Source organism: Opisthorchis viverrini (genome assembly GCF_000715545.1).
Source record: "Opisthorchis viverrini unplaced genomic scaffold opera_v5_19, whole genome shotgun sequence".
Lineage (NCBI taxonomy): Eukaryota > Metazoa > Platyhelminthes > Trematoda > Opisthorchiida > Opisthorchiidae > Opisthorchis > Opisthorchis viverrini.
In genome coordinates this window covers 2,261,290-2,282,258 of record NW_008751675.1, presented here as the reverse complement: position 1 = coordinate 2,282,258, position 20,969 = coordinate 2,261,290, and the positions used below count along the sequence as shown (strand labels likewise).

The 20,969-nt window shown below is 45.4% G+C and overlaps 1 protein-coding gene across 1 annotated transcript in view; it reads right to left on the bottom strand.

Moving 5' to 3' along the window:
• T265_01775 (hypothetical protein) overlaps positions 1 to 20,969 on the bottom strand; it is a gene marked incomplete at both ends in the record, with an annotated part of 55,826 nt that overhangs the window by 1,504 nt on the left and 33,353 nt on the right. The window contains 5 exons of the mRNA XM_009165865.1: positions 2,326 to 2,437; positions 6,954 to 7,049; positions 10,793 to 11,166; positions 16,973 to 17,206; positions 20,039 to 20,372. Coding sequence (XP_009164129.1) covers positions 2,326 to 2,437; positions 6,954 to 7,049; positions 10,793 to 11,166; positions 16,973 to 17,206; positions 20,039 to 20,372 — 1,150 coding nt within the window. The remainder of the gene's footprint in view (positions 1 to 2,325; positions 2,438 to 6,953; positions 7,050 to 10,792; positions 11,167 to 16,972; positions 17,207 to 20,038; positions 20,373 to 20,969) is intronic.

The following is a 20,969-nucleotide window of genomic DNA, read 5'->3' as shown; positions in this document are numbered from 1 at the left end:
TATCCTTTCATTTTGTCCTACGCCTGAAAATTTCAAATGAACTGTGGGCTTGTAAACGACTTCAATTTCTTCAGTGAATGTGGTTCCTTTAATCACTATTTTAGGCGTGTCCGAGAAGAACTAAAGGTTAAGTATATGGAAAGATTAACACAGACTGAAAAGGTGGATTTCACCAGTTGACGCAATTCAACTGAGGAACATGGTTTGAGGCATCGACTTTTTGTCATTCCCAAAGCTCCTGAGTTTTTGGTGGATATTTCAAATTTCGCCCCCATCTATGTTCTCCCATTGAAAACACCCACACCAGCGCTAACGGGTTCCCTTCTCCACTAACTGAGCAACTACGGAGTGGAAAAAAGTAAGCCTTCGCAGGAAATCGAAATAGCAACAGAACGTCCGAATAGGATATATATATATATAACGCAGCAACGGAATTTAGAAAAAGCTTATGGCGCCGTTGTTGCTAAAAACGTGTGTTGACATTCTGCACGAAGTAATATACGTTCTTCCCACTGCTCACCTGTCCGACTGTTGGCGAGGCCGGTGCCGAAAAAAGCTTGGCCAATGGTTTAAACCCCTATTCTGCTCTGGCTATTTCAAAGAGCTAAAGGTACGCTGTTGGATGCAAGATGGCTCAGTAGTTAGAGCACGAATTTACTGGCCGGAAGGTCCGTGGTTCGAGTCCGACATCTGCATCTCGACTTTTCCTGTATAGGCCTGAACAACTTGGCATTATCCTAGCCCTTGTGTTTCCTTCAGGTGGCATGGCAGCTGGGCACCCAATGAGCTTTTGTTTATTTTACTCTGTTGGACTAAGACTCGGACCAGTTTCAATACCGTCAGTTTCGCTCCATGGTAGGCGCTATTAAAGCATTTAAAGCGCGAATCTACTGATCGGATGGTCCGCGGTTCGAACCGTGGCTTTTCTATTGTTTGTGTTCAGGCTTGGGTGACCTGGCAGTATCTCAAACCTCGTGCTTCTTTCACCACAGAACGAGTATATCGTTACTGCTATTGTTGCCATTAGATGCTATTGCACACCCATTTTACCCCGTCACTCGTGCTTTGGACATAAATGCGATACTGTATGTTTATACTAATACTGTATGTATGAGGCTTTAGGTAGCGTGGATAGAGAACGGCTATCACGAGATCTTACTGACATGCGTGGTGAGAGGAGACTGGTCGATAAAAGCAAAGATTACTTCACATACCAAATGTGGCTTGCGGCCACTTCACTTTCTTGCTACAAACTATCAGCGGTGTGTCCCAGGGTGCTACTTTTTTGGTTAACTTGGCCCCCGGCCCTAACTTCCTCATCCAGTGTGAGTACCTGGATGATGTGGCGACTGGCTGTAGCTATCGTGTGCCTACAGGTAAAAACTATAAAACATGAAACTGTTAGCTTGCCTCGATGTACTTTCAACTCCGGTCAACGTCACAATGACCGGATTCGTGGCCATCAACCTCCACGGTTTTCACTGCTACTCACCTCGAAAGTCATACATTGAGGCATCAAGATATGATCCTCTCCCAATTTCAGGTGTCTGAAGTAGAGTTTGGTGTCTAAACATTTAGGCTATGAAGCTGAGAACCCTCTCTGTTCCCCCTCGGTTTGTAACCGTCTGTATTCTGCATCACTTGGTGTTCCCATGTTCCCATCCTTAAACTCAGTGCCCTATCGTCAGGTTGCTGAAATCGCCTTGGATACAAGGAAGTCTCAAGGAATGTCTTCAGTGACGAAGTACTGAGCAAGCGATTTTCAAACCTCACGCATTTCACGACGTAATACTAATGTTTTTCGTCCTATTCATCAGCTACACATTAAAGCCAAGTCTACAAGGGCCATTCGTTCCATATGGCTCGTCTTCTACGGCCCCATGGCCCTGTGTAACAAACTTGCATCCCAGTTGCTTGTACAAAGCGTCTAACGATGGAAATTCCAATAGATTTTTTTCAGACTTATTCAGGATTGTTTTATCGTTTAAGTTGAAACTGCTGTAAACCGGCACGTTGAAAATTGTCACCAGGCTACATGAAACTTTGCCTTAGTCATTGAAGCGCTCCCACCATTCTACGCGCCACATTCGTTAGTCAAGTACTCATGTACACACGGGGTCACATGGTGAAAGCGGAGTTAGGAACGAGGGTTCTCCACACGTGTATACCACTTTATAGTTGTGTTGTAGTGAGTATATACAGGAGTTTCTTCCTATTTTTCTCACTGCCCACATTTTCAGAAAAAAGTTGTTCCCACTGAGGAGCACCGGAAACCATGCACTTGAGGAAGAAATCTAGAGAGCTGGTGGCACGACGATAACTCACCTCAGGTGTCAGATGGAACAGTTCGAACAGCTGTTTGACGCGGATCAAATCGGACTCGTGTGTCTCGGTTAGACTAGCCAGAGCCTGTTGAAGTCGGTACACATTGCGGCACCTGAAATTCGAAAAAAAATTTTTGAGGCGGCAGAATGTAGGCTAGTTTGGAAATCTGAAACATCAGTAAGTACTTCCGGAAACTTGAACACAAAACCAACATTATATATATATATATATATATATATATATATATATCGTGCCCAGCTCAACTTAAATCTTGCTCATATACTGCTCAATAAACTTTTATAAGTTCTCTGGATGCCTGAAACTCTGTCAGCGATGATAAAAGATTGCTGCGGAAAAAACTACCATTCAGTAGGGAATAACGAGCTCGCGCAGCGAATAGGCTGCGAGCTGTGGAAAGCATGGTTTGAATTCCACCCTGGCTTTTCGGTCAAACAAAAAACCGTCCAGCTGTAACACCCTTCCGAAGCGTAGCTGTCATGCCACCCGGAGGAAGCATGAGGGCTGGGATACTGTCAGGTTGCACAAGCTTAGACAGGGGAAGTCGAGTGGCAGAGGTCGGGTTCGAACCACGGACCTTCCGGTCAGTAAGTTCGCGCTTTAACCACTTGGGCCATCTCGCCCCCTTCGATTAAACAAGCCTAGGTTAGGATCGATCAGCACTCGTCCCCATCCGGTTGGCATGAAAAATCGCTGAAAACTTGACTTCGTCGATTTGGCCAAATAAGCAGTTCGCGTAGTGCAGTTCCGTCAAACATAGTACTAAAATAGATGGAAATTATAGCACCACGTAGTTGTAGGCCATATTGTTCTTCACTGTACGTTTATCATTATTCATACCGATGACCGAAGACACAGAGTCCTGGCTAAAAGCGACCAAAGGAGCAATCTACTGACAATGCACACAGTACTGCAGTAATATGATAGGTCTGGCTAGACCGGCTGAAGCGTCAGGGGTAACGGTAGTAAAACCAAACATCCGTCGACACATGCTGCTCTGAGTTAGAAATCAACAACATGTGGAAACCAAGCCACGCGACAACAGGTTTGATGCGTTTGCACAAACTTTCAGCTACTGAAACCAAGTCGGATTTTAAAGTGTTCTGTCCGTGCTTGGGCTATTTTCATCTATCGACTGGGAGTGCGAGAGATATTCATGATCAATCAGGTTTGAAACTTAGCATCGAGTACCCAACCAATGGGATGTAAAGCGTAAGGCAAGCGATTATATGGGTTTGCAGGTTCCCACGCGGATGGTTAGTTTATTGATGGAAACCCTTCAGCAGCGCACCACCACCAGTTACACCTCAATTAAAAATGAGCGTATTTCGCGTAATTTTATGTTCATTCGGAACACAAGGATGGTGGAAACTCGGGGACTAACCCCACGCGGCGAGTTTAAAAGACTGATACAAGAATGTCGAAGAGTTTTCAACAGCCTCATGAATAGTGTATGTCAAGAGGACATTTATTCTTGTGTGTTGGCTATACATGAAAGCAATAGTCCAAGCTGCTTCCACTTTATAACTGTGTCGTCAAACAACATAAACGCCTCTTCTGAATCACCCATTGTGTTGTTGTAACATTCAAACAAATGTCACAAGCCTGAATACGATCCGCTCACCGGTCGAATCGAGAACTTCGTGTGTTTGTACCATGATACAACGACGATTGACTCAAATAACCCCGGTACATCACTTGTGTTACCCACACACGAAATCAGCTGACTATTCTCTCTTTGTAACTGGGTGTGTTATTCATGTAACCGCTTGTTGTGGTAGTGTTTCGGAACTACGGTAGCTTGTACATGTATTTACTGGTTAGTGACTTGTTTCTGGGGTCAGTGGGGTCAGTTGTGATTTGGCAAACCATTTCGAACGTGCAAACCTTTTGTGACTTTACGATAACCGAGTTAGAAAGGTGAGTTCAGGTGATCGGCCGCAAAACCTGTTATATCTACTGATTCGCCGACCTGTGGTATCTGCTGCTAACCCGCTCTAGTGTCTGGTGCCGGAGAAAAAGACTCAGAAGGGAACACAACCTTTATATTCCGAACAAGCGAGTGCGAGAGCAAAAGTTGCAACGGCCCCACGCTATTTTAAAAAGGGGACCTTCTAACATTGATCCAGGCTGTCTGATAGGCGTTAGTGAATACCCGTCAACACCGATCGTGCCTCTATGAAATGCCCGAACGCATATCACATTCGGTCGTGCTTCTGTGGCGTGTATGAGGACTCATTGACGTGTATGAGGACTCGTTGGCTTTTGCTGAATTGACTGAATGATTGACTGGCCTGGATGCTTGCCGGCTTTCCTGTTGGGATTTTGGTGGAGCAGTAGGTTTCGGGCGTTCTGAGGTTATATTCAGGGATCTGGCCTTCCTGATAAAACCTCTTTGGATTTATCTACTGTTGTTATGCCAGAAAAATTTTCTTAAATGTAGTTATTGTAGCATGTTTTCCGGTCCTTCCTTCCAAAGTAAGGTGGTCTCTATCTCAGAAGACCGAGTGAATTTATTCATTGTCTGGAGCCGGAATGCGGATGTTTGGTTCACCTGTGGCACTGTCGTATTATCTACGTCATCTATTCTGTGACGCCTCATTAGGGCCACTCGATTTGATCGACTTTTTCGCTCCGGTTCGACATGCAACAATCAAAACTTTAACGAACGCAGAGCGAGCGCCCACCGAAGTTAACGGCTTCGGTCTGGACCACCAAAAACAAATTTTCGTGCTGACGTGCGAAATCTTATCAAGGTCACTTTAATGGTCCACTGCTCTAGCGTACAAAGATGGCATCGACATGTAAGATGCTCTCAGTACCAATTAGTGATGCTCCAAAGCAATGAACGAAGCGTTCCAGAGTAAATTAGCACTCAATGATGAGTTACGTCCTGAATAGAAGCGAAACGACAGTTCACTTGCACTGGCCGCAAAATGACACGTGTGGTTGATGGATTGATACGACGTTTTTGCCCACAGAAACGTCGGGATATGTCGCAGTTTCAATGCTAACAGATGTGTCCGATATAAGTTTGGCGAGCGGTTTCTTCGTTTCGGAAACCGTTTCAGGGGGAAATCGATTTGTCAATGCAAAAAGAGAGAAATTGCTCAGGACCAGATGAGTAGGTCAGATATGCCAGTGTCCTACATTTGATTTTGGGGGCGGGGAAAGAGAGCTCCTCGGTTGAATGGGAAACACGTGAGGCTGAGTCAAGTGGATGGTGGACCACAATAAGAATGGAAGGAAGTGGTGGCTTACACTGCTATTGGTGCTGAATCAGAAGACAATATGGAGGGTCTGTAATCCGAGATGTCGCCTCTGTGGGGGATGAAACTCCTGGATTTGACGTTTGGTCTATGTTTGAATCGTACATCAAAACCATCTTGTTTCACTCTTCTGAGGACAGTAAAATGACATATCACGACTCATAGCGTCCAATTGACGAGATCGATGAGTCACTCCAAGAAAAGCTTATTGCTCAATTGTATCGAAAACATAACGAATTGAAAGCGTCTGAAATGTGTGATGTACTATGACAAGGTATGTGGTTGGTCGGAACCATTTCTCGGAAACCGCTGGTGCACTTAACAAAGTAACCGCTGGGGCACCGGAAAACCCTAGAACTCAAGTTCCTTAGAGGTGCAGGGAGGTGCGGAAAGGATTTCGCTGATCGAAAATAAAACTAACATCCTGAGATATGCCATCTCTCGCTTAGCTTTGACGGCCATCTGAGGCGTACCCTTCAAACACTCAATATGGTGTGTTAAGATCCACGTCAGAATCTAACCGAAGTTTGGCAGATAATTGCAACGGATAAAGGACGCTGAAAAATTAGAATTACTACTCTGAACTAGAACACAGGAAGTCACGGAAAATTGGCAGGTTTCACATGGGATAATTACGAGTTTCACCTTGTCAACACACGGATATTCACATAGACACATGCACGGAGACGGGCATACTCTGTCGACCCAGGAATTTTGGCAATTGTCTATTTCGAATTCGATCACTGGTCAACAATGATTGAGCCATAATATGGACTGCGTAGCGGTGCTGGTTCGCGCATGATGTCCTTCGCTCAGCTGTAACACCTTTCCGGTGCCTAACTGCCATGCTACCCGAAGGAAGCACGAGGGCTGGGATACTGTCAGGTTGCACAAGCTTGGACAGGGGAAGTCGAGAGGTAGAGGTCGGGTTCGAACCAAGGACCTTCCGGTCAGTAAATTCGCGCTCTAACCACTTGCGCCATCTCATTCCTTCGCGGATGATAAATATTGTCGTATTACACCACTGTTCTGGGAGCTGAAGTGTGGGATCCAAGCCATCGGTAGTGTACGCATTGCACACGAAAACTCATTCTATGCTGCCAGACTAACCTGTTCGTTTTTGTGTCTATTTTCCTGTCATCTATCCTTCGGTTAGCTTCACATTGCTGGTGCAAAGCGCCAGGGCTGAACTATCAACTCCCAAGGCTGAAAAAAAACCCGCACACTTATGAAGGACATTCTTAGGAGCATTTCACGGCATTTAACTTAGGACTTTTCACACTTTAATCAACAGTACCATAATGCTGTCGCGAACAGACACAAAGAACCTCCGGGACTCACATTTTTCTGTTCCCATTCCTATTCATCCGAGGAATCGTTGGAACCAACCGGAGCAGTAGCTGCGAGATAAAATCTCCAAGACCGTCGAAAATAAAACTGCATCGAGTACAAGGGGGGTAGGGCAAAGGAGGAAAAAATCGATTGACGCACACAGACAAAGAAACAAAGGACATTGGAAAAATAACATTTTGCATACTTTGGAATCGATTTTGACAGCTTCCTGGGTAAACAAGAGGTGACGGATGATGGGGTGGTGATAACGATGCAGATAAACAATTTTGAAGGGCGAAGAACAGAATATTGAATGAAGGTGTGGAACGATCCTGACAGGGTTGAAAGTGACGGTGTTCATAGGCACCGCATTGAACCGTGCAACATCGTACGTGGTGGCAAATCCACGCAAAGGCAGAATACGGTTGCTTTCATCCAGCCTTGAAGCGAAAAACTTGCGACGGTGTAGTTTTATATTCTCGAAACTTTCTCCGTATAAAACTAGCGTCCAATTGTCTGAAAGTAGACGGCTGGCAAGTAAAATTGGTACTCTAACTTACTGATACGGCCTACAACATGTATTCGTCTTCAGGAATATCATACTGGGACATTCGCCTTCACCCGCCATTAAGAATAATCTCGAGAAGAAAGACCTGCAAAATCTCTATTTTCAGTCTGGAAAAATGCCCCTCTCCTATGGTGAAGCGGGCTTGAGCTGAACGATGCTAATAACTGTCCCCTCCGGAGTCTCATACACGCTCCATGAGACTTTCGGTGTTACAGAGCAAATACTGGGTCTGCAACGAGGCAACCAAGAGGCTGTTATCGATTTATTAAGACTGCCTCTCAGGTTGGTCGGCTTAAGTATGAGTAGACACGCATGGGGAGTCGTCTGTATGGAACAAATGCAGCTACTTAGTCTGGATACGAAATGCATCAACTACACATGGGTTTGAGATGTAGGCAATGCGCGCATAAATGCTTCCATTGGTGCATGGATTTTATGCAGACAAAAGTTTGTCACAGACGAAACAATCAAGCGGATGAACAATACTGATGCTGGTAAAAAAAAAAACGGAATAACTGAGACCGTGACATCGATTTCAAAGGATGGTTCACCTCCCTGTACGCCTAACTGCGTTCCTGGGGAGCCAGTGCTTCGAATTCCCCTTAGTTAACACTTCAGGTATTCACCATAGCACCATATGCTCGCGCATAGTGTTGCACGATTGTGTTCGTTCTGTGCGTAAGGCTGCCCATACGCGCTCATCCGTCTATCAGTGACCCAGACAATCTCAAAGAACCAATAAAATCCACGTGAAGGTTCTGGTTTAGCGCCCACTGTCTACACGTTTGATTACAAAATAAAAAGTGCGAGGAAAGCCCTTGGTGTTCTGGGACAGACACTCACGTCCCCTTGACCCATAAAATGGGGTCATCTTTTGTGCAAGGTGAAGATGTTCCTAGTCTTCACAGATTTACTCAAGGTGGCCGTAATTCCAGTATCGCAGAAGGAGGTAGTTTCCTATAAATAAATGAATGGAATAATCACCTGAACAAAATGACAGTCAAGCAGATATCCAGATGAATGCACTCATACAAGTCCTGAAAAGCTACAGCTGATAAAAAGGCTGATACACGACGTAGGATAGGCATTCCCGGGCAGAGTTTTCTTTAGGAAGACAGATGAAAAGATTGGTATGACAGTGGAACACGATAACTTTGTCTGAGTGGTCACAAAAACAGAAGCGAATGTGAGTTTGTGGTACAGACACAGCCGACACAAATTAGAATGAACATTCGCCCTGACAGTGGGGAAAGGAATGTCCCAATGATGAGAAATAGGTTTGAAACTGTTACTAAGGGAGACGGGAGTAATGAGTCAATTGACATTTCTCTGGAGAAGGTCCACCAAGACTGATCGGAACTCCATTCCCAAAATGACAGCATAGTTTAGGACGAGGTAAATTTGAAATCTACGGAGCACACAATGCTGGGGAGCAAAACACCTGTCGGTGCGGTGGAGGAAACTTGGAAATATTCGGCAATCAGCTTAAACTGACTGAACTAAAAGAGGGTATCTGCGACTTCTAGACCCAAAAGAGCACGAGGTTTATTAAAGATGGGGAGATCCGTAGAAACTCGGTGAAGATGAAGAAAATATGGAGGAATTTCGAATAAAATAAATGAAGCGGCCTTTGCCGACGTGCAAATTTCACTGCTTGTCTGTATGCCATTGTTCGGATGTTAACGAAAGACAGTGCCGGAAGGGATTTCAGAAGTCCAAAATTGTGAGATATCCGGCACTATGTCTGGACTAGCAAGGGTGGTCACTCAGTAGGGTAGTTTCCTTAGATCATGCGGCAATTGTTCATCCTAAAGAGTCCGGAGTTTGGACAAAATAAATAATTTAAGCGGAGCATTGACTGTAAAGACTTCAGTGGGCCTCATACTCAAGAACATAAGAGAATGGACTAGCTTCAAGGAAGAGAACGAGGCCATAGGACGGGATATGAGCCAACATTTATGAAAAAGGAGATACTATCAAGACCAATCAATTCAATTTGTCGGCTATAAACCGTGTGACATGGGCACATTGGTTCCAGCTGCTACAGTTTCGACCACCGGAAAACGGGAAAGTGGGACAGGCCTTCGAGGCGAAGGCATGTTCAGTTTGTTGGGAAACTGGGTAGCTACGCATTGAAGGCGATAGCTTTGATGCACGAGCACCACCGACCTGCGCGATTGGCTATTTCCGCCAACGTCATTAACCACTGATTTGAGTGATTTGAGTCCCGGCGTCCTCCACCCAACTAAGTTTACTGCTTAGTGTTTTCGTACTTTGTTTCTAAGTCATACACTGTCCACCACTCGGTCTCTTCCAGTCAGCACAGGGCTGGGAGAAAAGAGCTCTGTGAGGCAGACGGTCTTGCAATGCGGATGTTGTGTATCCGAATGAATGAGACTTTGGAATGCTATGAAGCATAAACGGGGATACAGGCTGAAGTCCTGAGCACAATGAACAAAGGAGATATCAGTTTTCTCGGGAAACGGATACAAAGATACAATGAGTGTTGGAAATGGGAAGGTATAGAGGGGTTCAAAACTTGCGGAAGACTCCAGAAGGAACAGCTATTGATGGGTGCTCGAACCAATCAGTCGATGACGAGTCATGAAAGAGATGATATTCGTAGTCAGTGAAATAGTGTCTCAAGTAAACGCGATGGAAAGACACAGTAGGGTGGTGAGGTGCTAGCAAGTTGCGGTTTGAGGATCGTATGAGCGGGAGGGGCCGAAATAGACAGTAAAGAGCTTGGGGTTGACAATGAGGAAGAGACCCACAGTTTATGGGATACTGCCGTCCAGCTGAGTGGCGAATAAGAAAATTCACAAGTCCGGAAAAGCACCGTATCTCAAAGCTAGCTTGCTCAGCGGCACCTGAGCACGGAAGCCCCTCAAGGTTACGAGGGCTGAGGCTGCTAAGCGCGGACAACTCAGTAGTGGAATTGGGAGGATGAACCTGTTGAGGATGAGTAGTCACCACCGTCAGTTTCACATCGGAAAAAATAGTTACTTTCGGCTGAACATAATAAACGCAGAACATCCAACTTGCAGCTAATGATGTATGGATGCAAGTGCCACTCTTCAGGTGGTAAGAAATAAACTGGGAACTGGAGATAGTTAAATCGCAGTCCGCGGAGATTAGCCCCAGTTTGACAGAAGCGATATTCAGTGTAACGAACCACGTGGCACTGTTCTGGTTTGTGAGTGAAGTGAGCACTGAGCTAGACAGAAGAAATTAAATCGACAGAAAAGGAAGCAGTAAAACAAAACAGCAGATGATTTACCGGAACTTGTGTCGACTGAATGTGTGCATCAGCAGATCCTGCACACGCTCCAGATAGACAAGGAAGTCGGTGACATACTTGTCCGCATCAACATCATCCACCGGACACGAGTAGTTGACGTTCTCCGGCAGCCCTCCAAAATGATTGTACGCCTGAATACGCACTTCCAAGTAGACCATGAGCAGGCAGGCATCAGCAACCCGGGTGAGTTCTCTGGAGCATGCGGCAAAAGGAGTGTCTAGAAACGTTGTCACAGGAATTTTGGATGATTCCCCGTCTGAAGAGCCTTCCGTAAGGTGATGTTGTTGAACCATACGTCGTCGAAGATGTCGGAGCCACGTGTCCAAACCGAGAACGCGGTGAGCAAGCCAACACTAAAAATAGCGGAAAAGTTATCGGATCCATCGCTGATGTAACAATCACACGCAGCATACCGGAGCTCGTCGAAAACAGCAATGCACCTACGGTCAATGACGGTAGGCACCAAGGATTGTCTGTTTTGCTCGCATCCCATGAGCAAAATTTTTGTTCCATTAGGGAGGACAGAGTGTCGAGTAGAATGCAGTTATGTCAACTGATGCCAGAGGAAATCAAAGTAGGCATTTCCATCTAGTGGATGACTCACCCTGCAACGAACACTCAAATAGGACCATGTGAAACCATACGAGCTTGTTAATTCTCCCAGATACGACCAAATCCCGGTAGAGGTTATAATGGAGAGCCCGGGCTACACGTGAAACGACACCATGCTTTCGCTAGATTGCCTAATACATTCATCATACTAGGGCCACGAACGTCATATCACCTCCCCCCATACTAGAGCCACCACCTTCTAAGCCCTCAGATTAAGCATGGAACCGAGTAACTTTCTTGGAATATAACTCAAGATGGAAACAAATAACAGATGGGTCACGTGACCAACATCAGAATTGTTTCTAGTTTTAAGCCTTCCTCACTCGCTGTTTAGTGTCACCGGACAAAATATGAGGATAAAGGGGCAAGTCCGAAAACGTCCGACTACAGGGGAAGAAAGTAGACGTACTAAAAAAGCAAGTCGGTTATTGTAGCAAGCCGGATTTGTAAGAAACCTATTGGGATGCTCATGGAAGTTGTTGACCTCATCAGGTTCGATGGCAAAAAAGTGTCGTCAACATAAAGCTGAAAACTACTCCGCGGAAAACCCTACCAACCAAGTCCATTTGTTCGAAAATCTCCGTATAAATATTAAGTAACACTTCACATGAAGTTTACCATGGAAAGAGAGTCCAACTCGGGGACGCTACTCTTCCTGGACTGTAAGACGCGAAACAGTAAAGGGAAACTCAAAACCACCATCTACCAGAAACTGGCCGCCACATAGAACGTATTAAACTACGCCTCGGTGGTGTATACATAGATTGTCTAATCAATGTTTGGTCGACTCTGAGCGCTGTTCACAGAGATTGACCAAACGGCTGCTCGAGTAAAAGTTACAAAAAGACTTCAGGGAGACGGATTAGGCGGTAATTAAGAAGGGTACTGGCTCCGGTATCAGAACTCAGTGACATGGCAGTCAATTCATACAAAGCACGTGCATTAGAGGTTATTCGAAGAGTGGTGAACACGGCCAGCATGCGATTAGCATCCCAGAATGGAAGGGTTGCGCTCAGTATTGGATACCCTTCCGATTGAAATGACAAGAGACCGTGTGCATAAAGTGTAACGCCCGCACTAAGAAAATGACCAAGGAACTACACACCAGAATTGGTGAGTATAAGAAAAGGATGGACAAGCTACCAAAGAATACGGATGAATACCAGACACTGGTCAAAGACTCAGCGATGGCGAAAAATGGGCTAGACACAGACGTGCACTAGATCTGGAAAACCTCAAGTTTTGGCACGGAGACTGCAGTTCACACCAAAGCGGCTGATCAGCGAGACGTTAGAAATCGCCAAGCATCCCAGTGTGAACAGGCTGCGTAGAGCTGGCGAGTATATAGAGGGCAGTCTTGAATAAGCAGAGTTGACAGGTGATTTTGTTGGTAATTGATCAGGTGGCTGTTGATCTGTTCGCCGAGCTTGGCAATTGATTTGCGAATCAATTGCCAAGCTCGGCGAACAGATCAACAGCCACCTGATCAATTACCAACCAATACACCCGAGCTACCAATATTCCAAAACATTACCAACAACTTCGGGCGTTCCACGCTCAAAACAGCTCGTCGATGGGAGACTTTCGCCTGCCGACAAGCCTCCACGCGACAACAGCTACGTTTTCTCCACGAGTGCTTGCGAAGTCACATTCTACCACGTAGCGTAACCTATAGACCTCCGATCAATCACCCCCAGGCCTGGGCGCTAGCAAGAAGCAACGGTAGACGGATGGTTAGACTCATGATAACGGATGCACATAACCGCATTAGGAAGTATGCGCGGATCGCCACAGAAGAAAGGGACACGTGTTTGAGAACGATAGGACCAGCTCTACTACAAGAACTCAGTATAGCCATCGAACGAAGAGTTATGTCCGCTGCGGAAAAGAAGCGAATTATTCTAGAAACCAAGTTTTCAAGACTGATCAGAAACAACAAAAATGGTACCATCACCACCAACAACGAGACGTGGATCAAGAACCTCTCTAGCAAACGACTGACTGCTCAAGAACAGGATGTTCTTGTTAAAGGACTAAACTTCAATTTCAAAGATGCCACCAATCTAGAGTTCTTGGCCAGCCTAGAGGCAGCTATGAAATCCGCCGAACTGGATGAGAATGCTCAACAACAACTCCGTCAAACTGTGGTACCGGCCATCACACGAAACAAAACTCTCAACCTTCTCTCAAACAAGGAAAGGGAAGCATTAGAAAATTTGAAGAAAGATGAAACCATCATCATTCTACCTGCGGACAAAGGACGGATGACCGTTATCATGGACAAATCGGACTACGTAGACAAAGCAAAAGCTCTGCTCAACGACACTACCACGTATCGCCGTCTGGAGGATGATCAAACTAAAAAACTTGCGAACAAAATCAACAAGAGCCTGAAGCGACTGAAGGACCTCCAAAAGATCACAACCGAAGAATATTGGCGAATGAGAGCCAGAGAATCCAATACCCCACGCTTCTACGGACTCCCGAAAGTACACAAGGAGACCACACCACTAAGGCCAATTGTGTCACTCCCAGGCACACCAACCTACAACCTTGCAAAGGAACTATGGAGAAAGGTCAAGTATCTCATCAATGAATCGCAACACTCAATCAAAAACGCACAACAGTTCTTGGATAAACTAAAGAATGTGACAATAGAAGAGGACGAAACAATGGTCTCATTTGATGTCAGCTCACTGTTCACATCAGTGGACCTTCACTCGGCAAAGACAACAGTCGCTGAACTACTGGACAGTCATGGACCTCCCAGTGGACCTCTAAGGAAGGAAGACATATGTGAATTGCTCAGCCTCTGTTTGACCACGTACTTCGAATTCAACGGTGAATACTACGAACAATTGAAAGGAGCACCAATGGGTTCCCCAATTTCAGGGTTCATCGCCGAGATCGCAATGCAAAAACTGGAGAGGACCGTGTTGCCGGACATCAACCCGAAGCTTTGGGTACGTTATGTAGACGACACTTTTGTCATCATCAAGAAGAGAGAACTACAACGAGCAATCCAATTGATAAACAGTGTCTCCGATGACATCAAGTTCACGATGGAAGAAGAAAACAACAACAAGCTGGCGGTTTTAGATGTCCTCGTCACAAGGTTGCCGAACGGACAAATGCAAACGGAAGTCTACAGAAAAGCTACGCACACGGATCAAATTCTGAGCTACCACAGCAACCACCCAAACTGCCACAAAGAGAGCTGCATCCGGACACTATTCAAGCGAATTGAAACACACTGCAACACAGTAGAATCTAAAGTAAAAGAAGAGAAACGCCTATACAGAATGTTTCAAAGGAACGGTTACCCAAGGAATTTCGTCTGGAGATCTCTGAGAAAATGCAATTCAACCAACGCGACAACCAGAAACACAAGCAAAACAATCACATTACCATATATCAAAAACATTTCGGAGATGACCGCCAGGATATTACAACAGCATGCCATAAAAGTGGCCCACAGACCGACTGACACGCTGCGAAGAGTACTATCAAAACCAAAGGGGACACTTAATGCAATGGAAAAGACAAATGTAATCTACAAAATTCAATGCAATGATTGTGAAAAACACTACGTGGGACAAACAGGGAGGAAACTGTCAACCAGAATCACCGAACATAAGCTCGCCACCAAGAGACATGACCAACTCTCTCTCATCTCTGCACACGAAGATGGGGAAGGACACCATTTCGATTGGAATAACGTCAGAATACTGGGCCAAGCAAGAACAAAGAAAGAACGCGAGTTCATGGAGGCGTGGTACTCCACTGGTGGAGCAATAAACAGGCACATTGAGATTGATCCTGCCTACCAGCCTCTGAGGACAAAGGAAATCCAGAACCACAGAACCCGAGGCCGGACAAGGACTCAAAGAAGAAATCAATAGAACAGCAGGCTACTAAAAATAGGAGGCACGCCACAAACCAACAGAGAAGCCGACCACGACGCAATACAGATCAAGAACGGGCCAATCAGAATCCAGGTTACAGCGCAAAGGCTGCTCTTTGTAGACTATATAAACGCAGGCACGAAGAGAGGAACTACCCAACCAACAGCGCACTGAAGATGTCTCCTCGAATGGTGACGAAACGTTTGCAAATCAATTGCCAAGCTCGGCGAACAGATCAACAGCCACCTGATCAATTACCAACCAATACACCTGAGCTACCAATATTCCAAAACATTACCAGGTGATTTTGTCAATGAACCTGGACTCATTAGCAAAACTGTTAGAAAACCCAACCAGAACAAAGTTCACATAGTCCTTCTTCCTTACACAACTGCCATAGCGCCAGCTAAACAAAAATGGACGAAAATTGTACACGATCCTCAAGAGGGATCTCCACGTGAAGTGAACCGGAAGAACTAGATTCATTGAAATCCACGTAACTCCGCCCATCGGTCTTAGCACTTGCCGACACACCCTAACGAACAAAACCCATAAGCCGAAACTCCACACTGATGTAACCTGATGCTAGAAAGAGATCCAACTGATTAACTTTCATTCTGCTTTAAATTTCGATCAACACGAAGTTTTCATGTAAGAAGCAAAACCTCGCCCAGTAATAAATCCACCGATTGTTTTTAAGCTTTCTCAAACATAAACGTTTTACTTCCGTCATTTGGAAACCCAACATTCCACATTTTGTAGATGGAGGGTACTTAGCAAGAAAGTTTGAGCATTTGCTAGGCGGAATTCTGCACCGACACCGCTTTATGGCTGGCAGTCAGGCGCTGCTACAGCCAAGAACCACATCACACACGCCACTGGCTAGAAGATCGGGCCGCCTGCCAGTCCAGCATCAAGGGGAGCCCTGATTGACCGGAAGTCTGGCCAATCATGATCCAGTATCCACCGAATGTCGTTTGTCAATGCCAGATCCAGAAGCCGTCGGAATTTCCAGAATGTTTTCGCCGCATACACTTTATAGATGACGCGTCAACCTGGTTTTGGGTGTTATAACACGTTTTGCAACTTTGCTGGTTGATTTGACGGGAACGCTAGCTTGAAAGGTTCGGAGCGAGAACTAAGCTGCGGAATTGCTGTCATTACACCATCGAACGCTGCTCAAACCTTGACTTCATAACAACTCTACGGGCGACTAAGTGGCAACCTAAAACGAGTGTTCGCTCGGAGGTTTTGTGAATGAACATCTTTATCCAGGAATGGGGGCTTGTAACATAACCGCTCGATTGGACGTTGACTCCACTCAACAGTTTCCCGCCACAATACGCATCATAGAAGTGTTAAAACCATCCAAGGTTGGTACGGACTCGAACTTTCCAAAAGCACGACCACAAGTTGCAGCTTGACTGATTAGTTTTAAGAAATCCAACCAAATTGGTACTAGTTAGGATAGTTATTCAGGATGAAGCGGTCTACAACAGTTTATAAGCAAAGACCTTTCAAGCGCACCTGTTGTGTCCATCTTCCATAGTCTTTCTACGGTGTCCGGAATCAACAGACGGGTTGAGTAAGGCACAAATAACGAGCACTGCTTCGCCGGGAAATCGCAACAAACAAGACATACCAGTGACTCGCTGAGACGACCGAGAATCTTGAGTATTTGAATGTTTCGGACGACGGGCAATTGGTATACACCTTTGTGTTGCGTCGGCTGTTGACTCTCAGGTATTTCATCTTTAATCATGTGAAGCAACTGTTTGGTTTCCTTGGCTGCTAACCGAGTGGCTTCACGTTCGTGTAGAAGACCAGGCAAATGCTGTTGAGAAAAAATGAAACCAGTTAACCAGAATGAAATCGGCTAAAAACAACGATTTTTTGACAAATTAGACGGAATTATATGATAACGACGTTTCCTCATACACACACCGAAAATGGGAACAGTCACGAGTGCATACCACGTTATGAGTATACTCATGCGGTTGTCGAAAGCTTTATTGGTAAACAGCAATTTCATACGTGAAAAATGTAAACAGAGTGAATTTCTTGAAAGTGGCTAATACATATACCCCGATTGGGTAAGACGGTATCAGTACAAACATGGCCTAGTTTCGCCAAAGCGCGAACGAGTTCCCGCGCTGATTTTGAGCTACAAATCCCCTTTTATCGTTTTCACATCCCACATCGAGCTACTTCAACACAATTTGTTGTAGCAGCTGGAAAAGAAATTAATTGACGGTGTGACTGGCAGTCTGGTGGATGGAGCCCCGGTCGGCCCATCCATTTGTATGCATTGTAGTTCAGGATCACGGCTGATAGGATACTATCATCCCGCTGGTCCACTCTCGGAGGTTTTGCAGTGACATCCTGGCTCTTCGGATTCAACTTACCAATTGCTGGGGATGATCAATACGGGTAGAACAGCTTCGGTTGATGATAATTCCATGTCTACTGCAATAAAGTGTCTGACTTCATTTTATCAATACTACGGTCAAGTGTCATTTCGGTAAACGCCAGATAAGTGGTTGAGTGAAGTGTGAACTAATCGATACAATGTGGTGCATAACGTGGCTTGGATGAGCCGGACGAACAAAAACTAATCAATCCGCGTCAGGGGAACTACTGTTGGGGGAAAAAGCATAAACAGTTGTTCTTGGGATGAAATAGCCGAAAAATCTGTGCGGCTGGCCAGACAACTGACTCGGTCGATGTGAGATTAACCATTGATCGACACAGAGTGAATGTATCTGCTTGTCTATCACAAAGGAAAGCTCTTAGAGTGGCTAAACCTCAAGTGGAAGGAAAAATTTTCAAAACTGAGGCAGTTATTTTCTGGAGACGCCATGTTTCTTTTCAATCAGGTGCCGTCGAAGGGTAATTCAGAAGGGGAGCTGAGTGGTAAACTTTTAAGGCTGTCAAAAGAGAAAAACCCATAAAATCTGCTCCACTCTCCAGCGGGTGAGGGGCTGGTAGACCAAGCGTAGATGATACAACGTTCAACCAGTGTGTGGCAATAGAAATCTTATTGTTTTACCATGTATCGAATAAAACTATTTTCGAAGTTATATATCAATCGATCTGACGCGATTCTAGCAAACTTAAGAAATCTGAACGAGGGGACTCATCGGTATGGTTGTGAAAACTGGGATTGAGAAATGAAATTCCAATCCTCCGAGGTTCGATGAATATTCTGTCTTCACGCACAGCAACTGCGATTCTTTCATGTGATCGATCTACGCAACCATGTAGAGTGATTACCCAAGGGACGAACCGAATTTGCTCTAGCATTCATCAAATTCTATCCAGAACGGAACTAGGTTTCTTTACTGCGAATAAGTGCAAGAAAGTCAACCTACCGATATGCTCACGGTTGCTTGCATGAACGCACCCGAGGATTTATTTCGATCAGTCATGTCTGAATTCGTTAAAACAAATCAAGCTTCATACTGTGAATTTAGCGCTATGTGAGGGTCCATCTAGCGCCATCTGGTTAGTGTTCAGTGTTGTACTGAACAGTGTTTAGTTACTCGTATGAGTGATGATTAAGGCTCACTAAATAGGAAGAAGGTTGAACTGCAGGTGCTCGCTCCAAAAATGATAATCACAGCTGTAATACCCTTTCAGTGTCGTCCGAAGGAAGCACAAAGGCTGTTACCACCAGGTCGCCCAAACTTAGACAGGAACAGTCGAGATGCAGGAGTTGGGTTTGAACCATGATCTTTCGACCAATAAGTTCGCGCCTCAACCACTTAGATATCTAGAGCTCGAAGCAACAAATCAACTTATTCAATACAAATATCCAAATGATTGTAATCAAAGTTTGATATGGATTCACCAGTTTCTTTCTAAAAACACGTAGCTTGTCAAAGCACAGTTCGGTTCAAGTTGAAACTGACTGCCAAGCAGTATCGGGCTAACGCGATCTGGTAAAACAAGTTCAGTTAAAGGTAACCTCGGTGAAACCCAGCGAAAGTCATGAAATGGTCTTCATGCTCTCCAGAGGATATCTATCCTGTTGGGACAACGTAGGTGACTCAAACGATCCTTTACAAGCACTACATGTATATGTTGAATAGCGATCGATGATCGTCCCATGGGTCTAAAGACCCATACCGAAGGAAGGACGTTCGTCGTGACGACCTCTCTCCGTAAGGACCGCCAAAGTTAGAACGAGATTGACTGGTAAAACTGGAAAAATATGCAACTCGGGACCTGACAGCATCTCAGCTCTCGCATCTGTTTCGAGTTAAACGGAGCCTTTATAGGTGAACAATTATTCTCCTTTACGTCGAGGTCGTATCATCCACTGCAACGGTGCGGCTTTTCATCATAGGTCGGATAGTTATCCCGCCACACATACTGCTTCCAACTGGCAACCCGCTCCGAATTCGTGCTAGTCAATGGAGCTACCTGAGGGAAAGTTTCGGTCAGGCAAACATTCTGTCTACCTCAGTATACGTCCTGATGTGATGTCATCATACTGATAATCTTGTCAACTGACTTGTTAGCGAACTGTACCGTTTAACGAGCTAGGGCCGATGGGAGTTGGCCGGTAGAAAAGCAAGAGGAGGCAACGTATGGGTCAAGACAACAGCAGTATAGGTCATACAAAGGACAAAAAAGAAGCTATTGAAGAATCGCTCAGTTGTACAACCGGAAGAGCACATTAACATTTCAAAGTTGCGAAAATTACCGTAAAACCAGAAGTGTTATTCTTCGCGTCCTCCGTTTCTGATGGTCCGCTGCGCCTCTCCATAGCGAATGGAATGACGAGACGTGTATTTAGCTGTGATTCAGCACAGCCCGCACTTCCATCATACTCGTTAGCTAGTCCCAGCGTGACAATGGTGGCTGGCGAGATGCGTCTTGCAGCGTCATTGTCCCCAGTGTCGGATTTCTCACTTCGCTGACCCGAATCGACCATACCACCCAGAAGAGCCCAGCCATCTCGTTGGGAGGTCAGCAAGGTCGTGTTCGCCACAATACGGGCCTCGTGTGCAGCCATGCGAAGCCAAACGGGAAATTTCCTATGGGAAAATCGACGGGACATAGGGACGGGTAAACAATTCTCAGGTAATGTCGACCCATCATCTCCAGTATCGAGTTCACCAAACTCAAAAAATGACCAATAGTGGAAGGAAATAACCAAGCGACCTAATCGGATTGAGGCATCATTTTCCCACTCACACTCGGCCTAGTTTTAGACGGCGGTCGTAGCCTAGTTTTTGTCATACGTCCTACCATCCTGGCCAATCGATTCGCCGACCGCCTAGTAAATCGGCATTATGAAATAAAAACCGACAGGAGGAATAACGCACCTCGGCTCCATCCATAACAAAACTCGATAGCAAGATCAAGGGACGCTTCGGACTACTTATCTGCCACACGTTTTGTCGTTTCAGCTCTTTCCACTTTGAGACCCTCTCAGAAGTAGTTTAGGGCCACAGCACTACTTTTATCTCATTTGTTCTTCAACTGCTGCTCGAGTTATCCTGGTCTACACAAAACAGTTCCGTGAGTAAGGAAATCGAGGGCTGAGATACTGCCAGGTTGCCGGAGCCTAGGCAGGAGAAGTAGATAGGCAGAGTTCGGGTTCGAACCAAGGTCAGTAAATTCGCTCGCGC